This window comes from Girardinichthys multiradiatus, chromosome 3, assembly GCF_021462225.1.
Source record: "Girardinichthys multiradiatus isolate DD_20200921_A chromosome 3, DD_fGirMul_XY1, whole genome shotgun sequence".
In the NCBI taxonomy this organism is placed as follows: Eukaryota; Metazoa; Chordata; class Actinopteri; order Cyprinodontiformes; family Goodeidae; genus Girardinichthys; species Girardinichthys multiradiatus.
The window spans coordinates 48,861,113-48,884,085 of NC_061796.1; the positions used below are offsets into that span (position 1 = coordinate 48,861,113).

Consider the following 22,973-nt stretch of genomic DNA (forward strand, 5'->3'; position numbering starts at 1 on the left):
AAACCTGATGGGTTTCTCCTTCAGGTATTATTTTCTGGTGTCAGAGTTTGTATCCCATAAATCTAATGGGCAGAGACCTCATTAAAACAGTCTTAGTTTTACTGCAGATGGTCTTCATACAGTTTCTGACACAGGACTTACAGTTTGGTGCAGTTTTTGTCTGCAAGTGTTAACTGACGCTTATGGAAAGTACAAATTCATTGTTTTTCACAGCAGCTGCTGGGAAAAGGTTATATTAGTGTTTTTTTCTTCCCTCTTCTGATTCATGCAGCGTGTTGATTTACACTGTACCTTATATCAGATCCTGACAAAAACTATGAAAGGTTTGGTTCTGCAGGTTCTTTTTTCTCCCTTTGGAGAAGGAAAGGACACCTGATCAGTTCTGTGTTGCATAGAAATATTAAAACACTTGTTGTTTTCTAAGATATCACCAGCTAAAACTTTTTAAACTTTTGAGAGTAATCGGTTTTGTTAAACACATTTTCCTTGGTAAAACAAACCTTTAAAATGAGAATGAAAAAATGGGGTTATTTAGAAAGAATCTGATTGGACACAAAAATTAAACTAATCTCATGTTTCCTAAAAGACTCTGCATGAAAAGACCTTCAGAACCGTGGAGTTATTTTCCACCACAGTATCAAGTTTTTAAGGATGCTTTTCCTTTATTTTAAAACAGATCTGGGTTTTGTTCTTGGTTTTTTTAGTATAATGTTTGTCTGAAGCTTCTTATGAACTGTGTTAGGAGCAAATATGATCTGAGGTAAATTAGGAGCTGTGAACTAATAATTTTAAATCTGATTATTGTCCAAGCAGAAATAATATATTTAGCCAATCCTTCAATCTCTGCAGAAAGTTAACACCATTGTTCAATGCAGTAGTACTCAACTTGTGGTTCCTGGACTCCTGAAGCCCGTAAGCCATAGATTTTGGGTCCATAACATTATAATATTTAATTAAAGGTAGACCGATTACCTATTAAAATAGATCTAAGCCAATGATGAGTTCCAGTCATTTGGTGGCTTTGAAATGCAATAATACTCAAAATTTCTACTCTGGGGACACAGATTGGGGTTGAAGAGTTTAGTTTTGGAACCAAGGTTAGGATTTTTATAACAGAATCAAGACAAGTAAAATCCTTTATTTTAGGAAAAGAAAAGAAATAAAGGCTCTCTTAACAGTAAGAGGATGGTCGGCTCAAACTCCAGTCTCCTTGTTTGATTTCTTAGGGTTAAAAGTTTAAAAGAATACATATGAGTACAAAGGTACACAAGGTAATTTCAGATTACTAAGAGATAAAATATTAGAACATTTATCAGCATGTGGATTATTAAAGAGGGGTTCTAGTAATAATTTTCTCCCCAACTCTCAAAATTTAAATAGCCAAATTAAAGAAAATGATGTTTGTTCTTTTTTAAACACTATGTGGGAAAAAGTCCAGTTTGGAGACAAGCTTCTTATCTTAATTTCTGATTAAGTCAAACACTGCAGTTTTGTTTAGTTTGGGTATAACATAAAAATGTCAACGCTGACTTTTCTAATTTCCCCTCATGGATCAATAAAGTATCTTTGAATTTGAATTGAATTGAATTAAAATACTTCTTTGCATTAACCTGAAATTCTGCAATACAGCTGTGATCAAATTGAGCCGAACAAAAAGAGAATTATAACAATAACTCTCAGGATTGTAGTTATTATTATTATAGAGTTACAGTACAAAGAATTAGCAAAAGGTTTCAGCATCAGTAAATTTGGATTCATTTAAGAGAAAACTGTTGCTGTGCTTCTAAATACTTTGAGATCTCTTTGGACTATGTGCACTCATTTTAAAAAAAGGATCCTGTAGATTGTCATAACAAAATTTATCAATTATAGCATTAAAAGATATGGTTGAGAAAACATATTCTGAAAAGAGATTGTTAAAAATTTCTTTGAATTCTTGAAGCTTCAAATTTGTTCATTTGTTTGTCTTTGATGTTTTGTTTGTTTTGTTGGAATGAATGTTTGTTTATATGTTGCATGAAACAATAATCCATGTTTAGAATAATGTTTCTAAATCTCAGATTGATTTAAACTTTGAGTTTTCAGGAGAGTTAAGAAGCAGCTTGTTTCTGAGGTAGGTTCATGTTAACAGTTTTGCAGTTTAAGTTACACTAAGATGGGATGGGATGAAGAAACTGTGGTTCCGCCCATAGGCTGTCAATCAAAGGTTAGTTCTGCCTGACTCCGCCCACCTACCAGGTTGGTTCATGCCTTTGTTGTCATGGTAACGCTCAGCACCTCCCTTCCTGAGTTTTAACATTGTTTAAGAGACAATAGAATCAAAATGCTTGTAGTGATTGTTGCCTTAAAAACATGTTTTTATGGATGTAGGATGACTTTTAGATTTATGTGTTTTACTATTAAAAGGTTAATAAAATAGTTTAAACTAGTTTGAAGAATTAGTTTTGCAAGCAGAATCATTGGTGATTTATTAGATGGAAAGTTTCCCTGGTGCCATTAAACTAACTGACAGTTCAAGATATGCAAAAGTAAGGAATATATTTTTGATAAAGAATCAGAGTTATGACTTTATACTTGGTGGGAATTATTTATTAGATTTAATTTGTAGGGTTTATGCATCTAAATTACATTAGATGTCCATTAATCTAATACTCATCTTTATACAAGACAAATTAGGATGATATGTGACTAATTTCTAAGTGAGACATTGATTAACTGAATAACTAAAGTTTGTGTTTTGTTGTTAATGGAACTGAATTGCAGTTAAAAACATCTGGATTTTCTTTATGTTGCTTTCATTAAATTCATAGAGACACATAGTTATGTCAGAATTCATTTCATTGGTTCTATGTAATGTAATCTTGGTTATTAAAACATTTTTGTACAAACTTTTTGCTGGATTGTCGCATGGGTTGGACCCTGCGCCAGAAGAGGGGAATGTCAGAATAAAGTAACATGGGGTTATTGCCAAGATCATTTTCTTCCACATCTTTGTGTGAAGATAGGATGTTGTTTTACTGTCAAAACCTGTCCACTGTGTTTTCTCACGTTTCACAGACGGTGAAGGCTGCATTACCAGAAACAGCCACTTCCACCCTCCAGTTGAAGAACACTGTTCTTACAAGGACACAATAATCTCTTGGGCAGTGCAACGTTATTTCAGAATCTACTTAAGGCCATCGCATTGCCTGAAAGTTAGAAATCATAAGGTCATTTGCCTCACTGCACACACACCACAGTGAGAGATTCTTTCCTCCCACTTTGACAGCGAAACTGACTCTGAGGAGGAAATCTCGGATGCTTTTATCTAACTTTTATGGTTATTGCTTGATATTTATCATTATGGTATTATTACAAATTTGAATGTGTTCATTTCCACCGTTGTTTAGTTGGACTATGGAAGCCTAACTTCCAGCAGGTTAGAGTTCCTGTTTCTAAATATATTTCTAGAGGAGCTTCCTACGACCGCCCACCTGTACCAGACTGGTAACAGGGCAGCTTGAAGCCACTGAGGAGAGACAGCAGGATTTTTAAGTTTTTTAAGTTGTGTTTATAATTTGTTTTCTTTGGAAAAAACTGTTTGCTTTCAGTATCAGAAGAAAGGAGTTGTAATGAAAATTCTTTTATTTAGTGTCCCAAAGTGTATGATCTTTAGGTTACCTTCATCCTCAGAACATCTGTGTTAGAGGAGGAAGCTGTAAAAGCCATTATCAGAAGTTTAGTGGTTAAGACTCATCTTTTAGGGTGATGCCTTTGAAAGAGCAGTTAGGTTTGTTCCTAGATAACTTTGTCACCTCTGAACTCAAGGAGGGTCTAGGGCCATAAAACACAGACTCTTTTAAGTGGAGATAACACCCATATACTCTTTAAATACTGTGTGTAAATGTTGACACCACACTAAACCCAAAGCAGATGATTATGATGACATGTTGTAAATGAATATATCTTCAAAGCCTGAGTGTATTCATAATTGTACTTCATAAAATGACCTTATAGCAGAAAATCGAAAGAAGTTGCTGTTTAAGTGAAATGAGAAAAAGTGCAATGATGACATGAACAAGGCTTGTTTTAATTCTTTTACTTTTCTTACATTTTGTTTTCTTTGTTTTATTATATGGTTTAACTCTGCCATGATTGGTGGTCGCCTGGCGGAGGGACCGTGTGAGTGTTTCCCACAATTAAATCTGCTTTCCGTCTTGTGGGTTTGTGCTCACACAGAGTGTTTTCTTTTACAAGTATTTTACTCATGACTTATTTGTGATAAATGGACTGTTAGGGTTTTTAATATTTTTATATTGTTTATCACTTGTGTCTGCTCTAAGTGCTTTCTTCCCCCACATGTCATAGACAAAGAGATAAGAGAGAAGGATGAGTTATGCTATTATCAGCAACATCTAGGGACTGGCACCAATCCTCACTCCTTTCTCTTTAAATCAAGACACATGAACCCTAACCTTTCTGACCCCCCCCACACACACACACACACACACACACCCTCCTTGAATGTTGTTTGAACTGTGTGTGACCAAGCATGTATAAATAAAGAGAGAGGGGGCTAATACTTCGTAGTCTGTAGTGCACAGCCACCCTTGCCGTAAGTAAAACTGACTCTGTGTCTTTCCTTACCTCTGAGTTGATTAAATAATACCTATCAAGTATAAAAGAGCTCCATTTCCATGCTATTGCTTTACTCCCGATGTCCCTGACAGACTCAAACTTGTGTCAAAAAGTTCAGGGAATATGGAAACACACAATATCAACTTCTCCGTTTTGCTTTCTGCTCTTTCCCGCTGATGACCCTGTTTCAATTGGCTGCGCGTGTATTTGTCACTGCGTGCCGTGACCCAAGTTCAACTATCTTGAACTTTGACCGTGGTATATGCACAGGAGCTTGCAAAGCGGTTCACTGCACTCTGCTTGCACTTTGCTCGACGCCCCGCCATTGGAAATGCTGGGTTTCTGTGTCCTGTCTGAAAGGCCCATTAGGTCCTCTGCTCCTCAGCTCTGAAACCATCAACCTGAACACCTGAGATCTGCAGAAACTGTTGGACTCTTAAAATCTGGACTGAAAACATTACTGTTAAGTACAGATTCCCCTAAAGGCCAAAGGTTACATTATCAGGTCATTTTGATCACGTCTTAACTTTTTTCTGTGATGCTTCATTTTGATCTGACCGGCTGCAGGATTCTGTCAGTTCCAAGCTGAATATCATAAATATTCCCACAGAGAACACAGTCAGGACGAATAAGGTCCAGATTGTGGGAATTCTCTGGAGTTCTGTTAGTCTGGACTCAGCAGCCCGGACCGGTTCTGAATGGCTTTCCGCTCTGGTTTCTAAGCCCTCGGATGTCAATGACAACAGTGAAACCTGCCGAGAGGTCAGAGGTCATAGTGATCAGGGAATCATTGACCAAACGTTTGTCTTCTCCTTCCAGGAAGGAGTCGGATCAGTGACGGAATATTTCAGGAAACGTTTCAGTGTCTAACAGAGCTGACAACAAAACTGATCCAGATCTAAAGCTTGGACAGAACTGAACCTCGCCCTGCAAAACTCCAACACAGACCCACTGCAGCTGTTAGAGCATTTAACTTGATCCGGATCAGAACCATATTTTAATATGTGTGGAACAGAACAAACTGTTCAAAGAAAAACCTGAGTGAAGGACCTGAAATTATCTGAAGCTGCTGGAGAGACCAGCTGACCTACATGAAGTCACTTCCTGTGCTGATGGAGAATGATGAAGGTGATGGATCAGCCAGAACCTCTTCTGAATGGTTGTTTGGAATTCTGGACTTAACTAAACACAAGAAACATGAAGCAGCTCTCTGCACACAGGTCAGAAAGGAACACAAGTCCTGCAGTTTCTCGCCCAGTTCTGATCCAGTGTTGGAACTAATCTAGGAACTGTATTTCTCAGGGAACCACAAGGAAGTCTGAAGTTCTGTTGGTCTGTGTGCCCGGTGTAAACAGATCTGCTAGAAGGTCAGAGTTCATGCTCATCAACCAGCAGCTATCACAGGACAGACAGCTGATACAAAACAATCATCTAGAGGAACATCAGAACCTGCTGAACTTTAGCTGAAGATGCTTTGGACTAGGGCTCTCCAACCAGTCGCTCTCGAGGTTCTTACGGTAGCTTTCTAAAGGAAAAACGTCAAGTGTGTGATCTGTGGAGTGAGCCCGACAGTTGGTAACAGATGTAATGTTGAGAGGCATTTCTCCAAAGTTCACGTGAACTTCTCTCTGGACCTTCCTACAGAAACAGCAATCTTTGTTTATAAAAGTGGCTCATGTTCTGATTGATTCCACTGACGGCGCGATTATTAAAGAGGCCATGACCGCTGTGGCACAGACCAGAGAAATAAAGCGGAGATTCTGTCTGCCACTGCTGATGTCCAGCTGGGTCCGAATGCTGTGGCACGGAGGGCGTGTGAACTGGCTGCAGATGCTGTCAGACAGCTGGAGACGGACCTGAACAGGTTCGGCTGGTTCTCCCGTCACTGTGATGAGTCTGTGGATTTCACTGGTAAAGCACGGCAGGCTTTTCCACAAATATATTTTTGTTGTTTAAAAGTAGCTTACAGAAGATAAAGGTTTGGGGATCCCAGCTATGGACCATCCTGGTGCCCAGTTATTGGCTTTCCTATCAGAACCATAACAGCGTTTTCCTGCTGGTGCCAGTAAACCTCCTTGTCCAGAATGTGTCTAGAGCTGGTTCCCTTTAAGGAGTAATCTTGTTTCTTCTTTTTAAAGAGTTAACCTCTAGGTTGATGCCTCTGGACCACCTCCGAGTTTCCAGTGGACCGTTTCTGGACCTCATGAACATCTCTCCCTCGACCCACAGAGCTGGCCTGACCTGATACAAGTTCGCTTATTCGGGTCTGACTGCCTCACTTGTTCAGTGAAAGTCATAACAGAGGCAGGTTGACTTCAACCCCCTCGCCGTAATTTGTATCCTGAGTACACTAGAATGTTCTCCAGACTCAAGCTGCTCTGCTGCAGGCAGACCATAGGTTCTGGATGTATGACACCAGGCGGTTCTGCACACCGCTGAACCATTTCTGAGCCCAGTTCTGCTGGAGGGAGGGACGTCCTGCAGGTTCAGTCAGGAAGCAGCAGACAGAGCTGAGAGCTGAATTAATGATCACCTGTGTGTGTGTGTGTGTGTGTGTGTGTGTGTGTTTAACGGCAGTGATCCTCAGTGGGTGGGAATGATTAAATATGGATGCTGATGGAGCAGAAGCATCCCGATGAAGCGGAGCGTTTTCACATAGCAGAACTGTGTGCAGGCTGAATGAGCTGGAGTCTGGTTCTGAATCCTGTTCTGATCCAGTAGACGCTTCTGAACACAGGACTGGAGAACATTAAATGAGAATAAGCAGTGTTTTCAGTGTGTGTGGAGGCTAAGCTGCTGACCTAGAGTGAATCAGTTCACCTCAGACACAAACAAACCTGATGTTTAACCTCAAAGGAAAACCTGCCAGGTGAGGCGTAGACCAATAAGAAACGAAGACACTATATCAACAGTTGGCTTTAGTGTCTGACCTCACAAATCTGCTTCTGGAAGAATGGTCAAAAGTTCCCATGAACACAAACCTTTAGCGGGTGGAAGGCCTTCCCAGACGAGATGAAGCTGCTGTAGATACAGAAGGGGGGCTGACATCATACCAGGTCTTATGGATTAATAAGGAGATGTTACTGAAGTTCATGTGCACAGCCTCAGGCTCTACAGTGCATTGAGTGCCTTGTTGCTGAAAAGCGCTATATAAATAAACTTGACTTGATTTACTTCGAGCAAGAGCCTGAGCACCGAGCGCCAGAATGCGCTGCACAGCAACCCGCTGCTCCCTAAGGCAACCCTGGAGGACCGCAGCTCTGCTACTTTCAGATGTGTACCTGGTTCAGCAAACCTGAATCAAATGACCTCCTCAGTATGCAGTCAAGTTCTGCAGAGTTCTTCTAATGGACTAATTATTTGATTCAGGTGTGAGGAAGTAGAGGCACATCTAAAAAGCGAAAACGTAAATGCAGAGAACACATTTCGTTGGGATGTACAACAGCAACGACAAATAAAGATGATTATTATTAAGAAATATTTAACCCTCACAGAATCTAACCAGAACCCTGTCTTTAAGCATGACCCAAAGATGGATGGATGATGGAGGTTGCATGACGTCCAGATTTCCTGCGGAGCCTTTTTCTCCTTCCTCTCCGACATGTGAAGCTGCTCTGAAAGGTTTCATTTCTCCCTTGGAGTTCTCTCACTTTTCCATCCATGTCTGGCTTTGTTCTTTAGAAACCGGGCTGCAGCGAAATGAGCAGAACAAAGACCGTCTGCCTCCTACAGGCCGGCTTTGTTCTCTCTGATGTTCTGATCCATTCATCCTTCAGCTTAAACAGTTCACCGTTAGGTTTTAAGCCCCTGTGTTTATGGGGTTGGAAACATACTGAAGGCATTCAGGTTTCACCTTCTGTCTGTAGAACCAAACTAAAGAGAACCATCAGACCGACGGTTCTGAGCAGATAAAGGAACGTATCTGCGCTAAGATCTTCTCAGGACAATGCGGAGCAGCAGAGACAGGAAAGAAGAAGTAACCCAAAAAGCAATAAGTTATTAAGGCTAGGTGGCGTTGGGGTTTTCCTGGTGACCAATCAGGTTCAGATCGGTATATGGGTCCAGTTTTTTCTGGTGACGTTTACTGTAGAGCAGTAGTTTCCAAACGCTTTGCCCTGTGAGCCAGAACCAGACCCAGTCCTTACCAGCTGCTGGTTTTTTTTTCAATCAGAAATATTTGATTGTTTCCACGTCAGCATTAAACAAACGTGCCGTGGATGAAGGTCTGAACCATAAAAAGCTTCTCCTACGTTTGCTTCAGATGTTTCCCAACTTTTCCGTCTTGATTGTTTTTCGTCTCGTTGGCTGAGAAACATTTTTCAGGGCAATGAATTACTGCGGCCAAATCTGTTTTTGCTTAATGGCCGCTGGATGTTCGTCGTCCAACTATCTTTGAAATTTATACTTTAAGCTGATTTTACTCGGACAGTGAAAATCTCATCCGTCTGGATCAGCTACCTGTGCTGACCCGCCGAATCGGTTCCATCGGTGAACTGCAGTCAGGGGCCGGACAACGTCATTCCACGGCCCACAGATGGCCCACTGGCCACACTTGAGACAGCCCTGCTCTACGGTGTTGTGAAGGAGAATCCGGGTGGGAGTGGGTGGACATTTGGACAATTGACCACCGATGATCTGAGTCAAACTCTGATCCAATCCTGCAAACAGATCCTGGTAACCTCATCATACGGGTCACTTCCTGAGGATACAGATCTGACTTCCTGTTTAAAGGAAGCTGTCAGAGAGTTCAGTCCAAACCCAGTCATCCATCAGAAGACAACTGATACAACAGGTCATCCATCCACCCACCGGTAAGGTAACAGAGCAGCAGAGACCCTTTTTAGAGACCCGTTTCTCTCATTTGTTTTGGGCTCTGAGAGGAAGCTGGAGAACCGCCAGAACCCTCACATCCATGGGGAGAACAAACTAACACCACAGGTTATAGAACTGAAAATAATAGATAAATCTTGTGTTTCCATGGTTACACTCACACTGACATTAAAGGAAAAGAATCAGAACCGATGTTTGTAACACGTGATTTACTGTAGAAATCAGAACCACTCAGTCTGAACCCACAAACTCAACCAGCAGGCTGAAAACTAACCCGGCCACATGTCAGAACAGAACTCATTACATTACATTAAAGTGAATATGGTGAAAATAAAATTGGGTCGGTCCAGATCTAACAGAGAGATCAAAACTTCATTCTGTGCTGGTTCTGATCCAAAAACAACCAAACCTGTTACCTCGTTAAACGTTTCTCTAAAACTGTGACATTTAAGGTAAAGGTCTGGGATAATTCCTGGTTTTAGCCCACCACCCTCCACAGCATCAGTCAGAGCCCTCCAGGCTGTTTGTCCAACCCGTTGCCATGTGAGCAGAACCTGCGGGAGGTACAGGTTACATCTCGTCAGCGTGTGCCGGTTTTCCCGAGTCGAGGCCTCCTCTCCGATCCATCACATCAGTCTGCTCAGCAACGTTAGCTGTCACATTTTCTGATTGGCCCATTTTAGGTCCCTCATCATCAGCAGCCGGGTTCTCAAAGCTTCCTGGTGGCTTTAGGACTACAGCAGCGCCACCTGCAGGCCCTGATTGGCTGAGCTTAGGCGATGGTGATGAGGAGTCCAAATGTGCAGCTGGGCCGTCTCCATCATCTGTCGGGTTGGAGAAGGTTGGATCTGTCAGGATGTTTCTGGAAAAAACTGGAGAAAACAGAAAGAATGAACTCCTGATGTAATCCACAATGTTCTGACCCGACAATCTGATATTCCAGTCTGCTGTGGCTTCATCTTATTCCACAGAAACGTTTCCCAGCTGAGATGGTAGGAAGTGTGAACACCAACCTCCCGTGGTTCTGTAGTCGTCGTCTGCTGACAGGCGGCGGCTGAACGGACTGAAACTGGGCAGGATGATCAGACTGAGGGACACCAAGATGATCTGAGGAGACAAGGAGGCAGGAAAACTGCTCTAATTCCTGAAGCTTCCCCAAAACTAGCTGAGCGGCACTGAATCATTATAATTTATTATACTGGTTAGAATCAGAACCACAAAACCTCCCAGTGCTCCTTACCAGTAAGCAGGTGCTGGTCTGGGCTCCTTTACTGGCCGTCTGCTTGATAAGAGAGCGGAGCTGCTGTAGCTGAGCCAGCAGGGACCTGACAGAGAAAAGAACCAGTAATGGTTTAGGAACCACACCTTGACGTTCTCCCTGAGGAACCTCATTCGGCAGGTTCTAACTGAGACCCACAGCCTCATTACACACATTACACTTCTGTATCTACAGCAGCTTCATCTAGTCTAGGAAGGCCTTCCACCAGCTTCAGGTTTGTGTTCATGGGAACTTTTGACCATTCTTCCAGAAGCACATTTGTGAGGTCAGACACTGATGTTGGACGAGAAGCCCTGGCTCACAGTCTCAGCTCTATCTCCTCCCAGAGGTGTTTTATTGGGTTGAACTCAGGACTTTGTGGAGACCAGTCTAGTTCTTTCACATATGTTCACGGGCCTTGCTCTGTGTACTAATCAGAATCAGCTTTATTGCCAAGTTCGTACATACAAACAAGGAATTTGACTCTTTGGTTTTGTTTTTGTATTACAGAATAAACATAATATACAAATGTACAATATTCACATATATAATAAAAAGGTGCATTTCCAACATCTGTATGCTGTTGTTTTGTTCTCTATTGAATGTTCATCAGAGAAACAGCCTGGAGGAAGAAACTGTCTCTGTGGCGGCTGGTTTTAGTGAACAGTGCTCTGTAGCGCCACCTGAAGGTAAAGCTCTGTACAGTTTATGTGCAGGGTGTGTGGGGTCTGCAGAGATTTTAGCAGCTCTTTTCCTGACCCTTGACCTGTATAAGTCCTGGATGGAGGGAAGGTCAGTCCTGATTATTCGTTGCAGTCTGGACCTGTCCTGTTTTATGGATGAACCAAACCACACTGAGATGGATGAAGACAGGACAGATTGAATGATGTTCAGTTGGAACATGAGGGACCGTCACCAAACTGTTCCCACACAGTTGGGAGCAATCCAACAACATGTCTTGTTATGCTGCTCTTAGTTCTTTTCACTGGAACTAAGGAACTGAGTCCAAACCCTAAAAACACAGCCCCACACCATGATCCTCCCTCCACCAAACTTTACATCAACACTATGGAGGCAAGCAAGTACCATTCTCCTGAAGACTTGTCCACACAGACAGGACTCATCAGAGGGGACCAGGGTACATGTCTCCACTGCTCTAGAGTCCAGTGGCGTCATGCTTTACACCAGTGTTTCTCCATCCTGGTCTCCAGGACCAACTGTCCTACATATTGTAGATGTTTCTCTACTCTCATAAAGTTCTGCAGAAACCTGTTAATCACGCAGTCGATCAGGTCAGGTGTGTAGCAGCAGGGAAACAACTAAAACCGGCAGGACAGTGGACCCTGAGGACCACAACTGAGAATCACCGGTTTCACACCACAGCACCCAACACTTTGCTCTTGGTGATGAAGACTTGGACACTTTCCATGAAGCCTTCCACATAATGTTCTTCAGTTAATCTGAAGGCCACATGAAGTTTGGAGTTCTGTGGATGTTGACCTCTATGACCTCTGCTCCTCAGCATCCTCTGACCCCGACTTGATTTCACGCAGCCTCCCACTTCCTGGTGGAGTTGCCGTCGTTTCCATTCAATAATCCCACTAACAGTTGACTGAGGAAACCCCCCAACTGGACTTAGGTAGTATCCTATTCTGGTACCAGACTGGAATTCACGGAGCTCCAGACCCGTTCAGTGATTTAGACAAATGACCCGATACCTTTGGTTGTTTAATGCTCTGAGGTTAGAGAGTTTCATACATATGATCTCCTTCCAGATGTTTATTAAAAACATCATCACCACCATCAGATCAATGATTAGAACTAAGATCAGATCACTGAACATGAACAATGGGTCAGAACCAGATGAATAATCAGACTTCTTACATGTTGTGTTTCTCCAACTGCTCCACGGTCCTCTGCAGCTCCTTGTTCTGAGCCGAGCAGGCTGCCGCTCTGAAAACACACAGATCCCACTGAAACAGAGTGAACCAGAACCATCACAGATCACTGGAACAGGCTCACTAGAATCAGTGGAACTGTACCCAGGTCAGGTCACCAGGTGGCACTGTTCTTCAGTTAGTAAGGATGCTTTTATTAGAGGAGAAGAAGGAAGGTGGGTCTATCGGACTATCCTTGGATTCATGGATTACAGACCAATTTGTCAGGAAGCAGGAAGACTCGCTGTGTTTCAGGGTCAGTGTTGATGAAAATTTGCCTTTGTTTTAAATCCTGAAACAGTCTGGATGACGCGATAATCCAGAGTAAATCCAGATTAAAGCATTTTCTCCCTGTTCCTCCAGCTGCAGGCCTAATGTATGTTTGGGTTAGGTGTACTGGCTCAGTTTAGAGATGGTTCCTGTTCAGAAGAGTACAAGATAAGGATGCCAGTCTGTGCAGGGTTCTATCAACATGCCTTGGGGAGAATTACAACCGTTCTACCCTCTGCCCCCCTGAGTGGGCCCAGGCTTCAGTTCTTTACCTTTGTTTAGATACGGAACACCTCTGGAACACGTCCGACGCTGCAACTGCTCTCCTGAGCTCTTCCTTTGTTAAATAAAAAAGTTTCCACACCTGTCAGACTTTAAACCAACATGATGGAGCCGAGCCTGACCTGGACCTGGACCTGGACCAGAAATCTGCTTAACTGGAACAAAATCTGAACTAATCCTAGACCCCTCAGGTTATCTCCTGCTTTAACTAATCTGTTGTTTAGCTCAGACACAGTCCCTGCTGCAGTTACCATGGCAACATACCTGCAGAGACTCTGATCCTGATGCTGTAATGTGCCACATGTTCCCCGCAGGAGGAATACCTGCTCTCCAGGCCGTCGATGTACTCCTTCCTCCTCACCCGGCTATCCTGAGCCGACTGCTTGTTCCGGATCTTCCTGCGGACTTTCTTCAGGATCCGTTCCTCGGCCTGTTGGGGAAAGCGTTGGAAAATCAGAGGAAGATGTTTGTGTTTGCAGCATCAGCGCTCAGACTCGCTTCGGTTTGACCTTAGTGAGAGGAAGGTTGCGGGGCAGGGATACTCCCTCCTCCGTCAGCAGCTTCTGCTCCTCCTCTGTCAGCCACAGGTCTGGAAACATCTGCACTTGAAGAAGAAGAAGAAGAAGAAGAAGAAGAAGAAGAAGAAGAAGAAGAAGAAGGAGAGTCCTGCAGGCCAGAGCATCACTTGGGTAACACTCACTGATGGGAAGTCTTACCTGGTTTCTGCCTGAGAGGGCGGTGGAGCTCAAGCTGCCTCTGGGTGGAGAGGATGATGGTAACGACGAGGCCACCGGCAGCGCGTTAACGATGCACGAGTCCGAAAACAGCAGCTGGGAGCTCCATTCATCTAGAACCGGATTGGGAGGAGTAGGAATTGGACCAAGAAGTGGATCAGGAAGGAGACACAAGAAAGGAGAGAGAAAAAAAGGAAACAAGATGAGATGATGACATCATCAGAACCTTGTGTTTCTGGTCAGAACAACCTCTAACATCTGGACGGACTTACCGAGCTCTATGGAGATGATGTTTTCCTGACTGGGTTCAGACTTAGCTCCGCCTGCAGAGCTGATGTCATAGACCACCTGATAGACTGTCGTCGGGGTTGGCTGGCTGGTTGCTGTGGTTGCAGCCGTTACCAGGGTAACGGGGGTCTCTTCTGAGATGCAACTGTTGTTCTCTGATGACGGGTCAGCCGCTGCGTTGCCAAACACCTCATTAGGATCGACGGCGTGCATGACGTCTTCTGATTCGCTGTCATTCAGGGTCACCTGACAGGAAGCAAAGGATGGATGAGCTCTGATGATGTTTTATGTGATCTTCTCCAGTCCCTGATGGTTCTTGGATGGCTGAATCAGGGCCATCTGACACAGAACCATCTGATGGAAACCACCTCATCCAAACCCATTTTATACAGAACCACCTGATACAGAACAATTCAATTCAGAACTACCTGATGAGGAATCATCTTATCCAAAATCACTTTATACACCTGTCTGTGTTTCTAACAGATTTTCCCCGCTCAGCGACACACCCGCTGAGAAGCGAACTCTGGTAATTGGTAGCTCCATAGTCAGAAACGTGGCACTAGAGACACCAGCGACTATAACGTGGCACTAGAGACACCAGCGACCATAACGTGACACTAGAGACACCAGCGACCATAACGTGGCATTAGAGACACCAGCGACTATAACGTGGCACTAGAGACACCAGCGACCATAACGTGGCACTAGAGACACCAGCGACCATAACGTGGCACTAGAGACACCAGCGACCATAACGTGGCACTAGAGACACCAGCGACTATAACGTGGCACTAGAGACACCAGCGACCATAACGTGGCACTAGAGACACCAGCGACCATAACGTGGTACTAGAGACACCAGCGACCATAACGTGGCACTAGAGACACCAGCGACTATAACGTGGCACTAGAGACACCAGCGACTATAACGTGGCACTAGAGACACCAGCGACCATAACGTGGCACTAGAGACACCAGCGACCATAACGTGGCACTAGAGACACCAGCGACAATAACGTGGCACTAGAGACACCAGCGACCATAACGTGGCACTAGAGACACCAGCGACTATAACGTGGCACTAGAGACACCAGCGACCATAACGTGGTACTAGAGACACCAGCGACCATAACGTGGTACTAGAGACACCAGCGACCATAACGTGGCACTAGAGACACCAGCGACTATAACGTGGTACTAGAGACACCAGCGACCATAACGTGGCACTAGAGACACCAGCGACAATAACGTGGCACTAGAGACACCAGCGACCATAACGTGGCACTAGAGACACCAGCGACTATAACGTGGCACTAGAGACACCAGCGACCATAACGTGGTACTAGAGACACCAGCGACCATAACGTGGTACTAGAGACACCAGCGACCATAACGTGGCACTAGAGACACCAGCGACCATAACGTGGTACTAGAGACACCAGCGACCATAACGTGGTACAAGAGACACCAGCGACCATAACGTGGTACTAGAGACACCAGCGACCATAACGTGGCACTAGAGACACCAGCGACCATAACGTGGTACTAGAGACACCAGCGACCATAACGTGTACAAGAGACACCAGCGACTATAACGTGGTACTAGAGACACCAGCGACCATAACGTGGTACTAGAGACACCAGCGACCATAACGTGGCACTAGAGACACCAGCGACTATAACGTGGCACTAGAGACACCAGCGACCATAACGTGGCACTAGAGACACCAGCGACCATAACGTGGCACTAGAGACACCAGCGACAATAACGTGGCACTAGAGACACCAGCGACCATAACGTGGCACTAGAGACACCAGCGACTATAACGTGGCACTAGAGACACCAGCGACTATAACGTGGCACTAGAGACACCAGCGACTATAACGTGACACTAGAGACACCAGCGACTATAACGTGGCACTAGAGACACCAGCGACCATAACGTGGCACTAGAGACACCAGCGACTATAACGTGGCACTAGAGACACCAGCGACCATAACGTGGCACTAGAGACACCAGCGACCATAACGTGGCACTAGAGACACCAGCGACCTATAACGTGGCACTAGAGACACCAGCGACTATAACGTGGCACTAGAGACACCAGCGACTATAACGTGGCACTAGAGACACCAGCGACCATAACGTGGCACTAGAGACACCAGCGACTATAACGTGGCACTAGAGACACCAGCGACTATAACGTGGCACTAGAGACACCAGCGACTATAACGTGGCACTAGAGACACCAGCGACCATAACGTGGCACTAGAGACACCAGCGACCATAACGTGGCACTAGAGACACCAGCGACTATAACGTGGCACTAGAGACACCAGCGACCATAACGTGGCACTAGAGACACCAGCGACTATAACGTGGCACTAGAGACACCAGCGACCATAACGTGGCACTAGAGACACCAGCGACCATAACGTGGCACTAGAGACACCAGCGACCATAACGTGGCACTAGAGACACCAGCGACCATAACGTGGCACTAGAGACACCAGCGACCATAACGTGGCACTAGAGACACCAGCGACCATAACGTGGCACTAGAGACACCAGCGACTATAACGTGACACTAGAGACACCAGCGACTATAACGTGACACTAGAGACACCAGCGACCATAACGTGGCACTAGAGACACCAGCGACCATAACGTGGCACTAGAGACACCAGCGACTATAACGTGGCACTAGAGACACCAGCGACTATAACGTGACACTAGAGACACCAGCGACTATAACGTGGCACTAGAGACACCAGCGACCTATAACGTGGCACTAGAGACACCAGCGACCATAACGTGGCACTAGAGACACCAGCGACCATAACGTGGCACTAGAGACACCAGCGACCTATAACGTGGTACTAGAGACACCAGCGACCATAACGTGGACACTAGAGACACCAGCGACCATAACGTGGCACTAGAGACACCAGCGACCTATAACGTGGCACTAGAGACACCAGCGACTATAACGTGACACTAGAGACACCAGCGACCATAACGTGGCACTAGAGACACCAGCGACTATAACGTGACACTAGAGACACCAGCGACTATAACGTGACACTAGAGACACCAGCGACTATAACGTGACACTAGAGACACCAGCGACCATAACGTGACACTAGAGACACCAGCGACCATAACGTGACACTAGAGACACCAGCGACCATAACGTGACACTAGAGACACCAGCGACCATAACGTGGCACTAGAGACACCAGCGACCATAACGTGGCACTAGAGACACCAGCGACCATAACGTGGCACTAGAGACACCAGCGACCATAACGTGGCACTAGAGACACCAGCGACTATAACGTGGCACTAGAGACACCAGCGACCATAACGTGACACTAGAGACACCAGCGACTATAACGTGGCATTAGAGACACCAGCGACTATAACGTGGCACTAGAGACACCAGCGACCATAACGTGGCATTAGAGACACCAGCGACCATAACGTGGCACTAGAGACACCAGCGACCATAACGTGACACTAGAGACACCAGCGACTATAACGTGGCACTAGAGACACCAGCGACCATAACGTGGCACTAGAGACACCAGCGACCATAACGTGGACACTAGAGACACCAGCGACTATAACGTGGCACTAGAGACACCAGCGACAATAACGTGGCACTAGAGACACCAGCGACCATAACGTGGCACTAGAGACACCAGCGACAATAACGTGACACTAGAGACACCAGCGACTATAACGTGGCACTAGAGACACCAGCGACTATAACGTGGCACTAGAGACACCAGCGACCATAACGTGACACTAGAGACACCAGCGACCATAACGTGGCACTAGAGACACCAGCGACCATAACGTGGCACTAGAGACACCAGCGACCATAACGTGGCACTAGAGACACCAGCGACTATAACGTGGCACTAGAGACCATAACGTGACACTAGAGACACCAGCGACCATAACGTGGCACTAGAGACACCAGCGACCATAACGTGACACTAGAGACACCAGCGACTATAACGTGACACTAGAGACACCAGCGACCATAACGTGACACTAGAGACACCAGCGACCATAACGTGACACTAGAGACACCAGCGACCATAACGTGGCACTAGAGACACCAGCGACTATAACGTGGCACTAGAGACACCAGCGACCATAACGTGGCACTAGAGACACCAGCGACCATAACGTGACACTAGAGACACCAGCGACTATAACGTGGCACTAGAGACACCAGCGACCATAACGTGACACTAGAGACACCAGCGACTATAACGTGACACTAGAGACACCAGCGACTATAACGTGGCCCTAGAGACACCAGCGACCATAACGTGACACTAGAGACACCAGCGACCATAACGTGGCACTAGAGACACCAGCGACAATAACGTGTCACAAGAGACACCAGCGACTATAACGTGGCACTAGAGACACCAGCGACCATAACGTGACACTAGAGACACCAGCGACCATAACGTGGCACTAGAGACACCAGCGACAATAACGTGACACTAGAGACACCAGCGACTATAACGTGGCATTAGAGACACCAGCGACCATAACGTGGCACTAGAGACACCAGCGACTATAACGTGACACTAGAGACACCAGCGACCATAACGTGGCACTAGAGACACCAGCGACCATAACGTGGTACTAGAGACACCAGCGACTATAACGTGGCACTAGAGACACCAGCGACCATAACGTGACACTAGAGACACCAGCGACCATAACGTGGCATTAGAGACACCAGCGACTATAACGTGGCACTAGAGACACCAGCGACTATAACGTGGCACTAGAGACACCAGCGACCATAACGTGACACTAGAGACACCAGCGACCATAACGTGGCACTAGAGACACCAGCGACCATAACGTGGCACTAGAGACACCAGCGACCATAACGTGGCACTAGAGACACCAGCGACAATAACGTGGCACAAGAGACACCAGCGACTATAACGTGGCACTAGAGACACCAGCGACCATAACGTGGCACTAGAGACACCAGCGACTATAACGTGGCACTAGAGACACCAGCGACTATAACGTGGCACTAGAGACACCAGCGACCATAACGTGACACTAGAGACACCAGCGACCATAACGTGACACTAGAGACACCAGCGACCATAACGTGACACTAGAGACACCAGCGACCATAACGTGACACTAGAGACACCAGCGACTATAACGTGGCATTAGAGACACCAGCGACCATAACGTGACACTAGAAACACCAGCGACCATAACGTGACACTAGAGACACCAGCGACTATAACGTGGCATTAGAGACACCAGCGACCATAGTCAAATGTCTGCCAGGGGCCAGAACGGGCGACATCAAATCCTACCTGAAACTGCTGGCTAAGGATCAGCTTAAATACAGTAAGATTGTTATTCATGCTGGCGGTAATGACACCCGGTTACGTCAATCGGAGGTCACCAAATTTAGTGTTGCTTCGGTGCAGAACCACATGATCCAAAACTATTTTATACAGAACCATCTGATCCAGGAGGATCTGATGTACAGAATTATCTGACACACAGAACCCTGACTCAGAACATTTGTTCCAGAACCGTCTGATCCAGAAACGTCCTCAGTAAATGTTCTGGTCTTGGTTTCATCCTTAAGCCCAACCCAGTAAGATTTCCTCCAAGCAGTCAGAATTACTAAATATTCCTTAAAACTACCGTAAGGCTCTTTTATAAAAATTTATTTTCTACATATTTGTTAAAACTGTCACTATGTCCTGACAGTAGAATACGAGACAGATGATCTGTGAAAACTCGGGCTCCTCTGGTTCCTCGTGCTCCCAGTCAGAAACAACCAATCAGAGCCGGGAGGAACATCTCAGCAGTGTCAATCATGCTGGAGTACGGGCTGCTCACACCCTCCCCGCACAGCACGTACCGAGGTTCAAGCTAAAGATTGCTGGTGTGCTGCAGCTGTGCTAATGATTTGAGGACCAAGTTTATAGACAAAGTATGGGCGGGTCATAGTCAAAGTAAATCATTTCGTTGATGTTTCGTCCCCACCAGCGAATGTGCCACAGCTCATCCACCGTCATCAGTGGCCCTGCCTACTAGCCTGCACGGTTACGGCAGGCTCCACTGTGGAGGGAGGAGCTGTACCACAGCAGAGCGCAAGGAGGAGGGACCTGTAAGGTGTGCTGGAGAAAACCAAGACCATGGTTTTCTCAGAACTCCCGACTGCAGCTTTAAACAGGCTTCTAGATGCTGGAATCAGTTCCCTGGTACCAGCCCATAGTAAATAAGAACTGTTTGGTTCTCTGACACGGGTCTGACCATCTGCTAAACATTGGCACAGATTAGGAATTTTGCTCCAAAGGGTTGGAAAACTTCAGTCAGTCCTTGGACAGTTGGGGCATCTGGAGCCCCAATTTACAGGCATAAGGATGGGCAGTCTTCCTCATGTTGGCCACTAAAGGAGGCAAGGTAAATCCAACAGAACCCCAGAACCCAATCATGTTTCCTGTTTTAAAAAGGAACTGTTTGTGTTTAACTATGACCTGTGGGTAAAGACCACCTGACCTTCATCTTTAGACACTCACACAGTCAGAGTTCCCCGCCCAACCCTGCAGAACTTTCTCCGAGCCACTGAAGCCGAGTTCGGAGCAGATTGGAGCGTCGAGCTGCCAGCTGGCCACCAGCCCGGCTTCAGGAAGCACCTCTCTGCTCTCAGCATCCATCATCTGAAACAAAACAGATCAACATCATGAACAGATCCAGAAGCCTCCAGAACCAAAACACAAACATATGAAGAACATATTAATTCTGATGTTCTGTTCAGACTCTTCCCTTCTTGCTGACCCGAATCTTGAGTCTGTTCCCTGCAGCTTTAAACTCTGTTTGCAGGTAGACAGCAGCTGACCAAAATACGGACAATCTGCAACAGCTTCGGATCAGAACCTCTGAGATAGCATCATGGACAACTTGAAGTTTTCAGAGTTGAAGGCAGAAATGTGTTTTGTTCCGTTTTCATCTCTTTCTACTGGAGAGGATTCAGAACTTCTGTATATACTGAGAGAAACGCAGATGCATAGACTGAGAATAAAAACCAGGCAAACAGAACCAGGCTTATATTCATTGCCTGGTTCTAACTGCTTGAAGAATCTTTTTTTTTTGTTCTGGTGGTTTATTCATCTCCAAAAAGAACCAAGTGGTTTGGACTGGAGGTTCTGTTTGGTCCTGACATTCCTGCTGTTGGCTGCAGGTGAGCAAACAGATCAGGTGATGCAGTCCTTCAGGACATCCTGCTGAACACGCCCACAAACTCAAACACATTCTATCCGGTCTCTGGAACCGGATGGACCGGCTCTCTGCTGAGTCTCATTGTCTTCACACCAACTAACACAAACACTCTGCAGGCAGAACCTGTAGAACCTGCAGCTGCTGATCCGAGCCCAGTAAGAGAACCTCTGAAGGTGCATCCAATTCTGAAAACATTCCCAGTCACCGTTCCAGCCTGAGAACTGGGAATGTTTTCACAGTTTGGATCCACCTTGAATGGAGGTTCCTTCCTCCAAAGAAGATTGCAGAAAGACCCCCTAATTACCTGTTCTCAGAAGCAGCTTGAAGTTTCCCTCACAGCATCCATCTGTAGCTTTATTTCTCTTCAAAAAGACCCCAAACATGCTTCTCTGCAGTGATTGACCAATCAGAGGAGGTCCTGCAGTCAGAAGCTCAGTTTGAAGCAAATTAACTGAACGTTTTAACTCTGAGAGCAGGAAGAACATCCAGCAGGATTCTGGAAAATCTTCAGACTAAATCCATGAATGAGGAAAATCCACTGAGTCCTGAATTAACCTTTCAGGTCACATTGGGAAAACTAGCTGCTCGGATCAGGAGCGCAGGAAGAGTCGACTGAGAAGAAAACCTGGAACATCAGGATCCAGTCCTCACATCGTGGAAAACAGGATCAGGTCTGGGACCGGTTTGAGGTTCAGGGTCAGAATCAGAACCAGGATCTGGATAAGGGAGGTTTTACTGGGCTTTGTCATTGCGGCATCGTCTCACCTTCAGACGTTGTTCCTCTCTGACTGTTCCGAAAGTTCGAGTCTCTGAAGCTTATATATGAAGCTTGTATAAATAGAATCTGCAGATCCCAGCTGAACAGAACCATCACATTCCTTTTAACGAGCAGAATCTGAACCTTTCGGGAACCTTCAGGTCTCCCAGATCTCCAGGACAGGGGATGAGGATCTGGGTTATGTTTCCCCACTAAAACCAAGTAAATCTCAGAACCATCCTGACGGAGCTCAGAAGATTAAATCCGGATTCAGATCATCCAGAAAACTTTCTGATCCAGGATCATGAGCTGCAGATACTTACACAGAGCTGTTCTGTTAGAAGCTCGTTCGATATCAGTAAGTTCGGTTCCTCATCTGAACAGAGCTAGAACGCAAAGTCCAGAAGATCGCAGACTGAGAGCCTCACACTCTTCCTCCTCACTGCCTCCCTCTGCAGGTCAGTGTCGCCCCCTGCTGTTCGGGAGACGACTTCTTCTTCGTTCTTTATAATGGCGGTTGGCAAACAACAAAATTGGTGCATTACCGCCACCTACTGGTATGGAGTGTGGACCAGAATGTCTCTCAGGAATTAAATTCTATTGTACAGTTGTGTTATTTTAGATAACGAAATATTATCTGATAAATGTAACTTTTTGAATTACTTTTAAATAAATAAACTAAATCTAATTTAACTCTAA

The 22,973-nt window shown here is 45.5% G+C and overlaps 1 protein-coding gene across 3 annotated transcripts; it reads right to left on the reverse strand.

The window, feature by feature from the left end:
- Nucleotides 1–9,637: 9,637 nt before the first annotated feature.
- creb3l4 (cAMP responsive element binding protein 3-like 4) lies at nt 9,638–22,751 on the reverse strand. Of its 3 annotated transcripts, none has more exons than XM_047356749.1 (10): nt 22,598–22,751; nt 20,818–20,958; nt 14,201–14,462; nt 13,911–14,041; nt 13,704–13,793; nt 13,518–13,624; nt 12,590–12,658; nt 10,688–10,772; nt 10,461–10,554; nt 9,638–10,319 (listed from the first exon to the last, which is right to left on the reverse strand). In XM_047356749.1, the coding sequence occupies exons 2-10, from the start codon at nt 20,956–20,958 to the stop codon at nt 10,018–10,020; spliced, it is 1,281 nt and encodes a 426-aa protein (XP_047212705.1). In that variant the 5' UTR covers nt 22,598–22,751; the 3' UTR covers nt 9,638–10,017. The 3 variants fall into 3 exon arrangements, with proteins under 3 accessions (XP_047212705.1, XP_047212719.1, XP_047212711.1); XM_047356763.1 differs by lacking the exon at nt 22,598–22,751 and adding an exon at nt 22,283–22,549; XM_047356755.1 differs by lacking the exon at nt 22,598–22,751 and adding an exon at nt 21,822–22,178.
- Between the last annotated feature and the right edge of the window lie 222 nt (nt 22,752–22,973).

Bases quoted from the DNA above. Each gene is read 5' to 3' on its own strand.
- creb3l4 (XM_047356749.1), bottom strand. From the start codon at position 20,958: ATGATGGATGCTGAGAGCAGAGAGGTGCTTCCTGAAGCCGGGCTGGTG. The intron at 10,773-12,589 runs GTAAGAAGTCTG...TTTCTCTGTCAG, and splicing joins CAGTTGGAGAAACACAACAT to GTCCCTGCTGGCTCAGCTAC. The intron at 10,320-10,460 runs GTTGGTGTTCAC...TGTTTTCTCCAG, and splicing joins CGACTACAGAACCACGGGAG to TTTTTTCCAGAAACATCCTG.